At 39.9% G+C, this 14,089-nt stretch overlaps 1 protein-coding gene across 3 annotated transcripts in view; it reads left to right on the forward strand.

The window, feature by feature from the left end:
- DYNC2H1 (dynein cytoplasmic 2 heavy chain 1) overlaps positions 1 to 14,089 on the forward strand; it is a 402,215-nt gene that overhangs the window by 112,422 nt on the left and 275,704 nt on the right. For all 3 annotated transcript variants that reach the window (XM_038380308.2, XM_038380318.2, XM_043504200.1), the window contains 5 exons: positions 284 to 397; positions 1,143 to 1,285; positions 2,882 to 2,963; positions 4,961 to 5,115; positions 7,050 to 7,187. In XM_038380308.2, the coding sequence (XP_038236236.1) occupies positions 284 to 397; positions 1,143 to 1,285; positions 2,882 to 2,963; positions 4,961 to 5,115; positions 7,050 to 7,187 (632 nt within the window). The remainder of the gene's footprint in view (positions 1 to 283; positions 398 to 1,142; positions 1,286 to 2,881; positions 2,964 to 4,960; positions 5,116 to 7,049; positions 7,188 to 14,089) is intronic.

The following is a 14,089-nucleotide window of genomic DNA, read 5'->3' on the forward strand; positions in this document are numbered from 1 at the left end:
GGATTCTGCCTCGTCTTTCTATTTTCTGTGGATACGATTGGAAGAGGCACTGAATCATGTCTCAGTGATGCAAACAATACTGGGTGCTTCATCCAAAATGAGATTGTGAACAGTACTGGTTTTGTTGTTTTGAAAAGGAAGGTCATATAAGAATGCTGATATGTAGATAGATTCTGTATCATCCAAATTTACCAAACAAAATGTTCAGAGGTATTTTATCAATTTTATTTAGATTAATTCATTTTACACATTTTATAGCTGATTGAAACTGTTCCTAACATAGGTGAGGTTCCTGGACTGTACACTATAGAAGAATTAGAACCACTGCTGTCTCCTCTGAAAGATCAAGCTTCCCAAGATGGATTTACAGGACCAGTCTTCAACTATTTTACATACAGTAAGTGAATTGGACTACATAATTTGTAATTGATTAGTTTTGAAAGGCTATCAAAATGAGTAAATAATAAAATATGCAAAGGGGTGTTACTTTTCAAGTACATTTTGAATCATGCAGTTATTTAAAAAACAGTAAGGAACAATCAATACTTCTGTTTAATTAAAGGAACACAACATAAAAATCACATTCTGTCTGAATTTGTGTTCACACTCATGGTTTCAAATAGCATCTAAGAATCCTATAACTGAAAGTGATTATAGGAAAGAAGATGTTTGTCTCTCTTTTCAGTTTGTTTATTTTGTGTATTTGATAGCACATTCCAGTGTTTCCCTTTTACAGTCAGTAAAAACTCCAATCTTACAAACACTTATGCACATGAAGAACTTTCCACACATGAGTGAGTAATTGTAATGAAGTTAATGTTTGCAAGATAGAGGCTTTAGTTATTAGCTTGTGTGGGTCTTTCACATAGAAACAAGGAAATTCAATTGGAAAGCATGATTGAAAAAACACAGAAATTGGCAGGCCAAATCCAGGGCACTAACATTACTTCTGACTTGTTTTAGAATTGGCTACATTTTAAGATAATGGTATCCCTTAATTATTTTTATTGTTATTGTCTCTTTCTGTGATACAATGTATGAAGGACAGTCAAAATTATACAGTATTGGATCTACAATAAATTTGTCATTGGGTAGTTAGAATTCAATTGGCTTAATATTTTAATATGTTGTATTTCCTTTAGGGATTCAGCAGAACCTGCACATTGTCTTGATTATGGATTCTACCAATTTAAATTTCACAATAAATTGTGAGAGTAATCCAGCACTCCATAAAAAATGTCAGATGTTATGGATGGAAAGCTGGTCTGAAAGCAGTATGAAAAAGGTAAGTATAGAAAACAAACAAAGCAAAATTTAAATGTGAGCATTTATTTTGTAAATGTCATTGTACCGCTTTCTCTTCTGTTCTATTAGGTTATTTTTTGCTTCTTTATCAGACCAAATTGTCATGCTGATGTAATCTTCTCTTAGCCAAATATTTAGTTTTTTATAAAGCTAAGGAAAGCTAGCAATCACATTTTTTCAGTCCAATGTACTTCCCTTGCATCATGTTTGAATAAGATTTCTTTGTTGAGATTATCAGTAATTCAAAATTGCTGCATGCGGAAAATGCCATCTGTTCATGTTAAATGACTCAATTCCAAATTATTCAGCTCTAAAAAAGAGATGCAAAGTTGGTTTTAATTAAAGTGTTTAAGGAACTTCTGACATATTTTGCTTTCTTAGTTAATGTTTGTACAGTGCTTTAAAAATAGAAAGAGCTTTAGAAAAGTTAAATATTATTATGATTTGATAATTCACCAACAGTAACATGTTAATATCTCACTGTGGGCTGATCACTCTTCCTTTGATCAAACACAGAATTTAAATTTTGATTTTAGTGGGATTATGCACATGCTTAAGTGCTTTGCTGGACTGAGGCCAGGGAACTGAACACCTTATAGCAGCAAGCTATCCCTATTGCAGAATGTTAGCGTCATCATTTTGAGAAAGATATATAGGACTGTATGTAGAGCTGTCAGAGGATGACGGTTCGGTTTTGTGACTTCTGAGGTTTCAAAATGTATTTTTGTTCCTCATTGAAACAAAACCAAAACTTTTTGAATGTTTTTGTGAAACAGAATTGTGTCAAACAGCTGTTTTCAGATTAAAGAAACCTCAAGTTTTTGGTTCAGGTTTCTCTCTTTTTCATACCTTTCTGGATCAGAAATTATCAGAGTCCTAGACCTTAAAAACTTTCCAGACAAAAACATTGTCACAATCCATATGTCTCTGCAAAATGTTTCGGCTTCGATGAAACAAGGTTTTTTGATGAAATTGTAGTTGTCTAGGTTTGAAAAATGTTTTTTAGGATATTTTTGTGACCTCAGTAGAATTTGCTTCAGTGTAGATTGAGTAAGGACCCAGGATTTGGTCCTGTAGTCATGTTTCCATATAGTGTTTATTGTCTACCATTGTGAAATTCATGAGATCCTGTAGAAGACTTGAAAATCTTACAGTAGATCGAGGTTAAGAAAGTTTGCACTGCATGAGGGAAGCTCATTCCCCTGATGCCTCCTTAAACAAGGCATTTTATTAGGTCTTCTGAATTCATGTTGAATTTTATAATAAGGCTGTGTACCTTGATACTTCCTTGGTATTTATATAATTGTAAAGGTATTATCTGCTGTTTCCTTAGAGTTAGTGAAAGATTGTTTTGCTTGAGAGAACAGGGAATCAGTACTAATAACTGATATTAATATATTATTAATTATTATTATTATTTATTATTCAGTAAAGGGCTCTTGAACAAAGCTGCTGTTTTCAAATCGTTTTGACATTTATAACGGTTGTTGCCATTTTATTAATAATTTGTTTGCTTTTATCTTTACTTAAAAGTTCGTTTTTTTCACTTTTTGACAAAAAATGCTTTTTATTTTAGATACCTGAAATGTTATTTGCTGATTTGGATGAACAAGAAAAGACTGGTAGAGCACATAAAGAACCTAAGAAAAAATATTCTGGTAATATTTTGGTGGAATTTGATTAAAGTTGTGTTTTTAACATGATTATTTTATTGTTGTTTCTTTGTCTGTCTGTCTATTTATTTATTTATTTATTTATTTATTGTTAATTAATTTGCTCAATGTTGTACAAGGCACAAATAAGGGTCTGCATTCTGCAAGTAGATCTAGGAACAGGCAGACTCCTGTTCGTAAGAAGGGCTCCATTGATTTCAGTGAGGCTCCACAAGGGCAGAGCAGAGCACCCCTGCACAATGAATTTCAGGATTGGCATCAAATATACAGTGTGGGAGTGGTGCTGGAGAAAGAAACACAGAGGATGGTGACTCTAACATCACAAGTGGTGCAAGGAGTTGAGATGAAGAGAGATATAGGTAGGGTAGGGTGGGTGTTTCTTAGAACCTTGAAGGTGAGGATGAAGATCTTAAACTTGAGTAGGTAGACAAAAGGGAAAATAGTGGAGGAATTCAAGAAGTGTGAGATGGTGGAAGCAGAAAACAGAAAGTGAGTTAAGCTGATTCATGACCACATATACTGGAGTGGGACTAAGATGGGAAATGGAGAGTTCAGAGAGAAGGACATATGCACTTTAGCTGTCACATTGACATTTAGTGAGAAAGGATCAGATTTTAAATATCTTGTAGATAAAGGAATGGCAGTGACAACCAGGTTTGTGAGAATAGAAGGGAGTGAGCCTGGATAAATGGGAAGGATGGTGGTTTTGTAGACAGCTTTGAAGAAGGCAGGAAGAGGACAGGATTTGGGAAGTATGAGAACTAATAGTTTGTATGTTGAGGTTGTAAAGCTTGTTGAGCTAGTAGAACAGCCACAATTGTACATCAGAAAGATGATTGGTGTTAGCTTTGCCATAACGGAATGAATTGAGTGAAGATGTAAATTTGTAAGCCACCACCGTACAAATAAGAATTGAAGTCATATAGTGGATGAGATAGAGGAGTGAGAGGAAAGTGTCTGGTGGTAAAGAGTTGAGAGAGAGAGAGAGGAGGAACAGGGTTATAATATAAGAAATAGAAAGATTAATTAGAACTGTCTGTAATAGTTAAAAATAATACAATGTGTTTTCAGAACAGGAAATTATTAAGTGATTAGATCAGATTATGTGTTAAACTGGACATTTATTCATTAAAAAAATTGTAGCAAGAGTAGTCTAAATCACAAAATCAACACTCATCCTGGTTTGAAAAATCATTTTTTTCTCAAATTACTGTATAAAACATAATTTTAAATAAGATTATATGCAGAAATCCTAGTGATAAGGAGAAAACCAAATGTTAAATGCTTCCTGCTAGATTTCTTATGTTGCCTCATTTTTTAATATAAAAATACTCAAACCTTTGAAGTGATACTCTGATTATAGGGTTAAGGTCCATGCAACGACTCATAATTCTAGATACTTCTATATGTTTACCTTGATGCTGTTTCCAGACATTCCTTCACGTATACATATCTTAGTGTTTTTTCTTGTTTGTAGTGTTGCATAGCTTATTTCATGTCTTCTTGAGTTCATTTACAAAAATTCCATTTAGCAAGCTGTAGAAGCTATAATGTCCAGAAAAAATATGTATTGTATGCAGCACCAGTGACACCAAAAGCACTCAAGTCTATGTTCTGCAAGCTTCTGAGCACCCTCAATTTCTGTTGACATCAGTGAGAAATGAAGGTACTCAGCACCTCTTAGGATCAAGCCCTCAGTGATGTGGAACTAATTCTGGCAATGCTCATATGCTTTTTCAATTCAGTATAAAACTTTTATGGCTTTAAAACAAGAACAGAGTGTTGCCTTCTGAAGGGCAAATCTTTAGAGTGGAATGCTACTTCGTTTCTCTCGTGGAACCCTGCAGAACTCTGCCTTTTTAGATACTGTGTATGTCCTCAATTCATGATTTTAAAAGTGTATCACATTGCTCATCCTAAATTATTCTGGGTGCAGTAGGAATGATAAAGCTGTTTTGTAAATAATGTATTTTGCTGTATAGGTGATTCTGATTTTTTGAAGTCTTTTTTGGTGATCCATGAGTCATGTAAAGCATATGGAGCAACTCCAAGCAGATATATGACTTTCCTGCGTTTGTATAGTGCCATCAATAGCAGCAAAAGAGCAGAGTTGTTAAAAAGGCAAAGCCATTTGCAGGTATGTAATTAATAACATTTTCTACTTATGAGTTGGCAAAATATTTCCAAATTTGTGATCTGTGTTTTTGCAGAGATTATCTCTTCTGCCACCCCCACCACTCCTGTGTGGCTGGAAACAGCTTGTCCCTTCCTACCCACAGTGTCAAAAGGCAGCTAACACCTCCAGGCTGCTGCTGGCCACTGACAAAACCAAGCGGTCTCCTGTCCCCTGGCTACAGCACAGGCGGGAAGGGGTTAAGTTCTAAGGATGCACTGTGCACCAGGGCCCAGGGAACTTGATTGCAGGGGCTTCAGTGAACCTGACCAGAGAGGTGACTCAGTAGAAGAGGGTGTCTAGGAGATGGAGCAGCCCCATGGACCCTGGGGGGGGGCAGGTGAAGAGGGTGCTAAGCCCCTGCCTTGGGGGCTGCTGTAGAGCCTGCAGGTTTGGGGCATGAACAGGCTGGAAATCGCTTTTCCCACTCCGCCACTCCAGAGCTTATCTGAGGGGTGGCGAGGCTTCCCTGTGCCAGCGCTGTGCGAGGCTTTGGCACGTGCAGGGCTCGGATTCTCCTGGCCAGTGCCCTGGGTCAGAGGGTCTTGGGCTTTCCTGGCGTGCCGTCCCAGCCAGAGGCAGTGGGGGAAGGAAGGAGTCTGCCGGCCAGGCTGTTGGTGAGCTGAGTATTCCCGCACAGCTCTGGGAGCAGGATGTGCCCCGCTGTGGGGGATATTGAGGAGTGTTGGGGTTGGGGCAAAGAGGCAAATCCGGGGGAGGATAGTGATAGGGGGAGCACATGAAAGGCTGATGGGTGGGCAGCAGAGGTCACACGTAACCGGCCCACACTCACCAACCACCGCAGCTCGCAGTGCACAGGCAGTGCCAGCCGTAAACGGGACTTCAGGCGGGGCCCTGGTGACCGAGAACCGGCACACAGTAGGGGCTGTGCTGAAGGACCAGCATGGGGAGTGGCCGACCCCGCACACTGCATCTTTGTCCCACCACCAGGCTTGCACACCAACCCCCATCATCGGCCACTGTACCCCTCCCCTCCACTCACCACTGGTGGGCCAGTGGCTGGCAAGCAGGGATCCGGCCAGCAGCAGGACCCGCCAGTACTGATGGGGAGGAGACAGAAAACACTGGACAGTTTGCCCGTTTTTAAGAAAAAGTCGGGACACCTGCAGGAGGGCTTAAATACGGGACTGCCCCTTTAAAAACGGGATGTCTGGTCACCCTACTTCAGAGCGAATATAATTATTCTAGCTACTGAGATGTAATTGAATTAATGGCAATCAGATTAAATCCCAATAATTGTTTTTTATTAAAAATTACATTTACTACTTTTGGTATTAGGTTACAGGTTTTCACTATAGTGAAAGAAAACCATTAAGGTTGAGAGTCCTAATACTGATCTTCCTTGAGAAGTTGAGGAATCCACTTTTAGGGGTGAAAATACATTAAGAAAATCATGCACAAAGGAGTGTAAAGCTCACAAGATGCCGGTTAGGGTACTGTGGAGCCATTGACTTTAGTGGTAACTAAATCAAATCCTATCTTGGTTATAGTTCATGTACCCTGATTTATTGATGACGAAACAGTCATTAAGCCAAGTGTGTGTTTCTTTTCCCCTGAATGAGAAATGATTGAGATTTTAGGGAAGTGAGGGTAGGAATATGTACTCCTTAACATAAAGAAATTTAAATTAAGTTTAAAATGGAATCACTGGTGCTAGAACTAGGGGTGCTGGGGTGCTGAACAAATACCAAATACATAGTTTCCATAATCAGCACCCCCACTATAAAAATTGTTCCAGCACTCCTGAATGGAAACATTGTCAAAATAGGTCACTTTTTAGTCCTTCCAAGGTTGTCTGTACCAGACTTTCTCTCCGGGGAAGATATCTTTGTCTACTAATTATTGCTAACCAGATTTAAATATATATGTATTTGTAGGCAGGAGTGTCTAAGCTGAATGAAGCCAAAGCCCTAGTAGATGAACTGAACAGAAAAGCTGGAGAACAAAGCATATTACTCAAAACTAAGCAAGATGAAGCTGATGCTGCACTCCAAGAAATTACAGTGTCTATGCAGGTAATGTTGATTGTCACAACAGAATCTTAAAAAATAAAATCCCCCTTCCACACTTTTTTTTCTACATGAAATTGTCTCTACAGATTCCCACACCTGGAGTTGCATATTGAGGGCTGAAAAACCTGAAAATATTTCAAAGCAGTTGGCTTAGGAAGTTACATGAACCTTTGAAACTTGAGGAGATTAACACATTATTTATAAGGGAATTTAATCCATGTGTGGGTCGACCAAGTAGAGTAGGGATTTAGCAGCTGACTGGTACTTACTACTGTAGTTCAGACTGATAGGTCCTCCAGATCTTTCTGTATCTAACTATTCTACTTTATAGAAAGAAAAGGAGTACTTGTGGCACCTTAGAGACTAACAAATTTATTAGAGCATAAGCTTTCATGAGCTACAACTCACTTCATCGGATCCATTTGGTGGAAAAAACAGAGGGGAGATTGATATACATACCCAGAGAACATGAAACAATGGGTTTATCATACACACTGTAAGGAGAGTGATTACTTAAGATAAGCCATCACCAGCAGCAGGGGGGGAAAGGAGGAAAACCTTTCATGGTGACAAGCAAGGTGGGCTATTTCCAGTAGTTAATAAGAATGCCACAAGGGGCCACAACAATGGTTCCCGTAACCCACCCAGCAATATTGTTAATCTATCCAACTATACTCTTAGCCCAGCAGAAGAATCTGTCCTATCTCGGGGCCTCTCCTTTTGCCCCTCCACCCCCACGAACATGATACAGTTCTGTGGTAACCTAGAATCCTATTTTCGACGTCTCAGACTCAAGGAATATTTCCAACACACCTCTGACCAACATATTAACCCACAGAGACCTTCCTGCCAACACTACAAAAAGAAGGATTCTGGGTGGACTCCTCTTGAAGGTCGAAACAGCAGCCTGGATTTCTACATAAAGTGCTTCTGCCGACGTGCACGAGCTGAAATTGTGGAAAAGCAGCATCGCTTACCCCATAACCTCAGCCATGCAGAACACAGTGCCATCCAAAGCCTCAGAAACAACTCTGACATCATAAACAAAAAGGCTGACAAAGGAGGTGCTGTCGTCATCATGAATAGGTCGGAATATGAACAAGAGGCTACTAGGCAGCTCTCCAACACCACTTTCTACAAGCCATTACCCTCTGATCCCACTGAGAGTTACCAAAAGAAACTACAGCATTTGTTCAAGAAACTCCCTGAAAAAGCACAAAAACAAATCCGCACAGACACACCCCTAGAACCCGACCTGGGGTATTCTATCTGCTACCCAAGATCCATAAACCTGGAAATCCTGGACGCCCCATCATCTCAGGCATTGGCACCCTGACAGCAGGATTGTCTGGCTATGTAGACTCCCTCCTCAGGCCCTTCGTTACCAGCACTCCCACCTATCTTCAAGACACCACTGACTTCCTGAGGAAACTACAGTCCATTGGTGATCTTCCTAAAAACACCATCCTAGCCACTATGGATGTAGAAGCCCTCTACCCCAACATTCCACACAAAGACAGTATCCCCGATACTGTCACGGCTAAGCTGGTGGCTGAACTTTGTGACTTTGTCCTCACCCATAACTATTTCACATTTGGTAACAATGTATACCTTCAAATCAGCGGCACTGCGATGGGTACCCGCATGGCCCCACAGTATACCAACATTTTTATGGCTGACTTAGAACAACGCTTCCTCAGCTCTCGTCCCCTAATGCCCCTACTCTACTTGCGCTACATTGATGACATCTTCATCATCTGGACCCATGGAAAAGAAGCTCTTGAGGAATTCCACCCGGATTTCAACAATTTCCATCCCACCATCAACCTCAGCCTGGACCAGTCCACACAAGAGATCCACTTCCTGGACACTACGGTGCTAATAAGCGATGGTCACATAACCACCACCCTATATCGGAAACCTACTGACCGCTATTCCTACCTACATGCCTCTAGCTTTCATTCAAATCATACCACTCGATCCACTGTCTACAGACAAGCGCTACGATATAACCGCATTTGCTCCAACCCCTCAGACAGAGACAAACACCTACAAGATCTCTATCATGAATTCCTACAACTACAATACCCACCTGCTGAAATGAAGAAACAGATTGACAGAGCCAGAAGAGTACCCAGAAGTCACCTACTACAGGACAGGCCCAACAAAGAAGACAACAGAACGCCACTAGCCATCACCTTCAGCCCCCAACTAAAACCTCTCCAACGCATCATCAAGGATCTACAACCTATCCTGAAGGACGAGCCATCACTCTCACAGATCTTGGGAGACAGGCCAGTCCTTGCTTACAGACAGCCCCCCAATCTGAAGCAAATACTCACCAGCAACCACACACCACACAATAGAACCACTAACCCAGGAACCTATCCTTGCAACAAAGCCCGTTGCCAACTCTGTCCACATGTCTATTCAGGGGATACCATCATAGGGCCTAATCACATCAGCCACACTATCAGAGGCTCGTTCACCTGCGCATCTACCAATGTGATATATGCCATCATGTGCCAGCAATGCCCCTCTGCCATGTACATTGGCCAAACTGGACAGTCTCTACATAAAAGAATGAATGGACACAAATCAGACGTCAAGAATTATAACATTCAAAAACCAGTTGGAGAACACTTCAATCTCTCTGGTCACTCGATCACAGACCTAAGAGTGGCTATCCTTCAACATAAAAGCTTCAAAAACAGACTCCAACGAGAGACTGCTGAATTGGAATTAATTTGCAAACTGGATACAATTAACTTAGGCTTGAATAGAGACTGGGAATGGATGAGTCATTACACAAAGTAAAACTATTTCCCCATGTTATTTCTCCCCCCACCCCACCCCACCCCCCACTGTTCCTCAGATATTCTTGTTAACTGCTGGAAATAGCCTACCTTGCTTGTCACCATGAAAGGTTTTCCTCCTTTCCCCCCCCTGCTGCTGGTGATGGCTTATCTTAAGTTATCACTCTCCTTACAGTGTGTATGATAAATCCATTGTTTCATGTTCTCTGTGTGTGTATATCAATCTCCCCTCTGTTTTTTCCACCAAATGCATCCGATGAAGTGAGCTGTAGTTCACGAAAGCTTATGCTCAAATAAATTTGTTAGTCTCTAAGGTACCACAAGTACTCCTTTTCTTTTTGCGAATACAGACTAACACGGCTGCTACTCTGAAACCTACTTTATAGAGTTGGTTAGAGAATGAAATTTAAAATTTTCAAAAAAATTGTTTATTTTATCTGTAGTATTTTAAGTGCCAAGTTCTGTAAATTTCTTCTGTGGCATTTTTGCATCTAGCTGAAAGTAGGGATTTCCTGAGATTTCTGATTTTAAGCTTATTATATAGACCACTCTTTGAACCGCTAGCCCTTGGCTTAGAAGTACTCTCTCTCTCTCTCTTTTTTTTTTTTTTTTTTTTTTTTTTTTTGGAAAAAGCCATTTTCTTTAGTGACACTTCCCTGCGGTGAGAGATAGCTCAGTGGTTTGAGCATTAGCTTGCTAAACCCAGGGTTGTGAGTTCAATCCTTGAGGGGGCCATTTGGGGCAAAAATTGGGGATTGGTCCTGCTGTGAGCAGGGGGTTGGACTAGATGATCTCCTGAAGTCCCTTCCAACCTTGATATTCTATGATTCTTCTATGAAATGCAAGGTTTCCAATTTGTGTGGATTGTGGATATTAGTATTTGATATACATGTGACTCTGAAGATCAGAAACAGAAGGTTATAATGGGGTGATCCTACTCTGGTCGGCATCAGCGGGAGTTTTGTCATTGATTTCAATGAGAGCAGATCAGGCACAAATAACACTTCCAACTGTAAATGAGGTCTAAGAGAACAGATTTCCTATGTATAGTAGACCACCAGGTGGCTGCACCTCAAAATACTTGGCTTGAAAAATACTTGGCCATACAGCTACATACATTATGTTTATCCTATGGAATCTGTGAAATCATGAAGATTTGAGGGAATTTTTATCAAGTCTTCTGTGTTTTTTATGTATTCTGTATCTATTGTACTTGAATGTTAGCTAGGATGATGGATTACCTATGTGTGTTGGCTCCCTGTAGCAAAGATAACTTTTAACCAGTATTCCCCAGGACAGCTGGAAGACTGTTGGAAGCCAAAAGTCATTTGAAAGTCCTTGGCTGTTACCCTATTCATAAATCCCCTTGTATGCGTGTAGGGCATAGAATCATAGAATTGTAGGACTAGAAGGGACCTAGAGAGGTCTTCCAGGCCAGTTCACCCGGCACTCAAGGCAGGAGTAAATATTATCTAGACCGTCCCTGACAGGTATTTGTCTAATCTGTTCTTAAAAATCTTCAATGCTGGAGAATCTACAACCTCCCTATGCAATTTATTCCAGTGTTTGGCTACCCTGACAGGAAGTTTTTCCTAATGTCCAGCCTAAACTGCCCTTGCTGCAATTTAAGCCCATTGCTACTTGTCCTATACTCCAATTTTTCTCCCTCCTTCTTGTAACAACCTTTCATATTCCCCTTCAGTCTTCTCTTCTCCAGACTAAACAAACACATTTTTTTCAATCTTACCTCAGAGATCATGTTTTCTAGACCTTTAATAATTTTTGTTGCTCTTCTCTGGACTTTCTCCAGTTTGTCCACATCTTTTCTGAAATGTGGCACCCAGAACTAGACACAATACTACAGTTGAGTCCTAATCAGCACACAGTAAGCAAAAGAATTACTTCTTTTGCTTACAACACTCCTGCTAATACATTCCAGAATGATGTTTGGTAAGGCTAAAATAGGAATTGGAACCAAAAGCAGTGAAACATGATATGCTCTGTGGTATCAGAGGTGTGCTAACAGGACTGACTGTTCTGAGGTTAACATCCTGTAAGCAGCACTCCAGAATCATAAGGTTCCTCTGATATTTTAAAGAAACTTGAAAAGGAACCAGTTGAGTTGGTGCAGCGGGCTCTAACGTATGCTCACAAGATGCTAATGATGCTCTCTCTGAACAGTGATTTTGATGTGTGACCGAGATTATGACTTTTTTTAATTACCTGTGATATACTCACATTTGCATTGCTTGAAACAACTTACCTAGTCTTGGATGACTTAATGCTATATCATTATAATATATTAGTATTATCTCTGTAAATGCAGATACTTTCAGGTTAAATGCTATAACAGACAAATCTCATCCTTCATTTCTGCTGCTTATACGTAGCCACTGTTTTCTGCTATCACTTCAACTCAGGGTACAAGTGCCTCAGTTCCTGGAATCTTATATCACTTCAGATATTAACTTTGCTTCTCTTAATGCTCATGAATTTGTCTTTTCAAACATAATCATAACTGGAGATATGAACGTCTGTGTTCACAATCCACATGAATCTCTGACCTTCCATTTCTTATGCCTCCTTGATTACCTCAGTTTCACCAAAGTGATCTCTTCCTTTGTGGACGTATCCTTCACCATTGTTCTCTAGTTAGGTGTTAACACTCTTTTGCTTTCCATCTCTTTCTCTATGCAGTGTAGGGTAGATTATTCTTCCATGGAGTTTCCAGAATTTTGAACAGTTTCTTTATGTTCAATTTACCCTAACTCAGATCACTACTTGTTCCCCTTTCTTCTTCTTGACCTATGCCTTGTTCTCTATGCTCAGTCTTCCATTCCAAAATGTGGCCTGTATTTTAACCCATGCTATCACATTTATTGTTGCTACTTGTGGGGTGCATGTATTATACATTATTGGCCTGATTTTCAAAGATGCTAAGCGCTGTCAGCTCCCATTAACTTCAGTGACAGTTGTATGTGCTCAACACTTCTAGGCTATGTTGTTGTTGTTATTGTTGAGTAGTAGTAGTATTACTGTAATGCCTAGGTGCCCTACTTATGCATCAGGACTCCATTGTTCTAGGTGCTGCACTAACACAGAACAAAAAGACAGCCCGTGTCCCAAAGAGTTTATAGTCTAAGCATGAGACAAAAGACAACAGATGGATATCAACAGACAGACAAAGAAATTCAAGGAAACAATGAGACAGTATTGGTCAGCATGTTAAGCAGTGGTCACAGCACAAGCCTTCTAACCATTGTAAATGTTTTTACTAGACATCATAGAAAAGAAAAGTTGTAAGGAGGGATTTTGAAGGACGATAATGAGGTGGATTTGCAGATGTTTATGGGGAGCTCCACCCACACATGGGGGGACAGCATGAGAGAAAACACAAAGATGCTTGTTTGAAATTAAACAAGTAGGTGAAAGAGGCTGGCATCATGGACTGATTGGAGGCAGGAATCAACATCTCATTTGTGAATGGAAGATGATTGGTAGGGTGGAGATGTGCCATGGAGGACTTTGAAAATGAAGACAAGTAGCTTATGTTTGATGTGGTAGAGAATTGAGAGCCAATGGAAGAATGCAAAGAGAGAGGTGATGTGTTCAAAGCAGCAGATTATGAAAATCATCTTTGCAGCAACATTCTGAATGAACATGTGCAAGGCAAGATTGAATTTGTCAAGGCTAGAGAAAAGCATGTTGCAGTATTTGAGATGCAAGATGATCAGAGCATGGATGAGAGTTTTAGTTCTTTGAATGGATGGGAAAGGTCTTATCTTAGAGAAGTTATGCAGAAAGAATTGGCAAGATTTAGACATAGCCTGAATGTGAGGAGCTAGAGACAGGTCCAAATCGAACATGATGTCCAGGTTACAGTATACACTTCCTTAATTTGGTCATATCTATTTATTTATATGTCCTCCACAACCATAGTATCTGAGCGCTTCTCAAATGTTTTAAAATAGACATAACAATAATAATATCTCTCTTTTTTTCCTTACCAGCCTGTTGAAGAAATATGTGTATTAGCTTACATAGGCTCCAATTCAGGCAAATGTTCCTATTTTCAAGACAGCAGTTAAA

Source organism: Dermochelys coriacea, chromosome 1 (genome assembly GCF_009764565.3).
Source record: "Dermochelys coriacea isolate rDerCor1 chromosome 1, rDerCor1.pri.v4, whole genome shotgun sequence".
Classification (NCBI taxonomy): Eukaryota; Metazoa; Chordata; order Testudines; family Dermochelyidae; genus Dermochelys; species Dermochelys coriacea.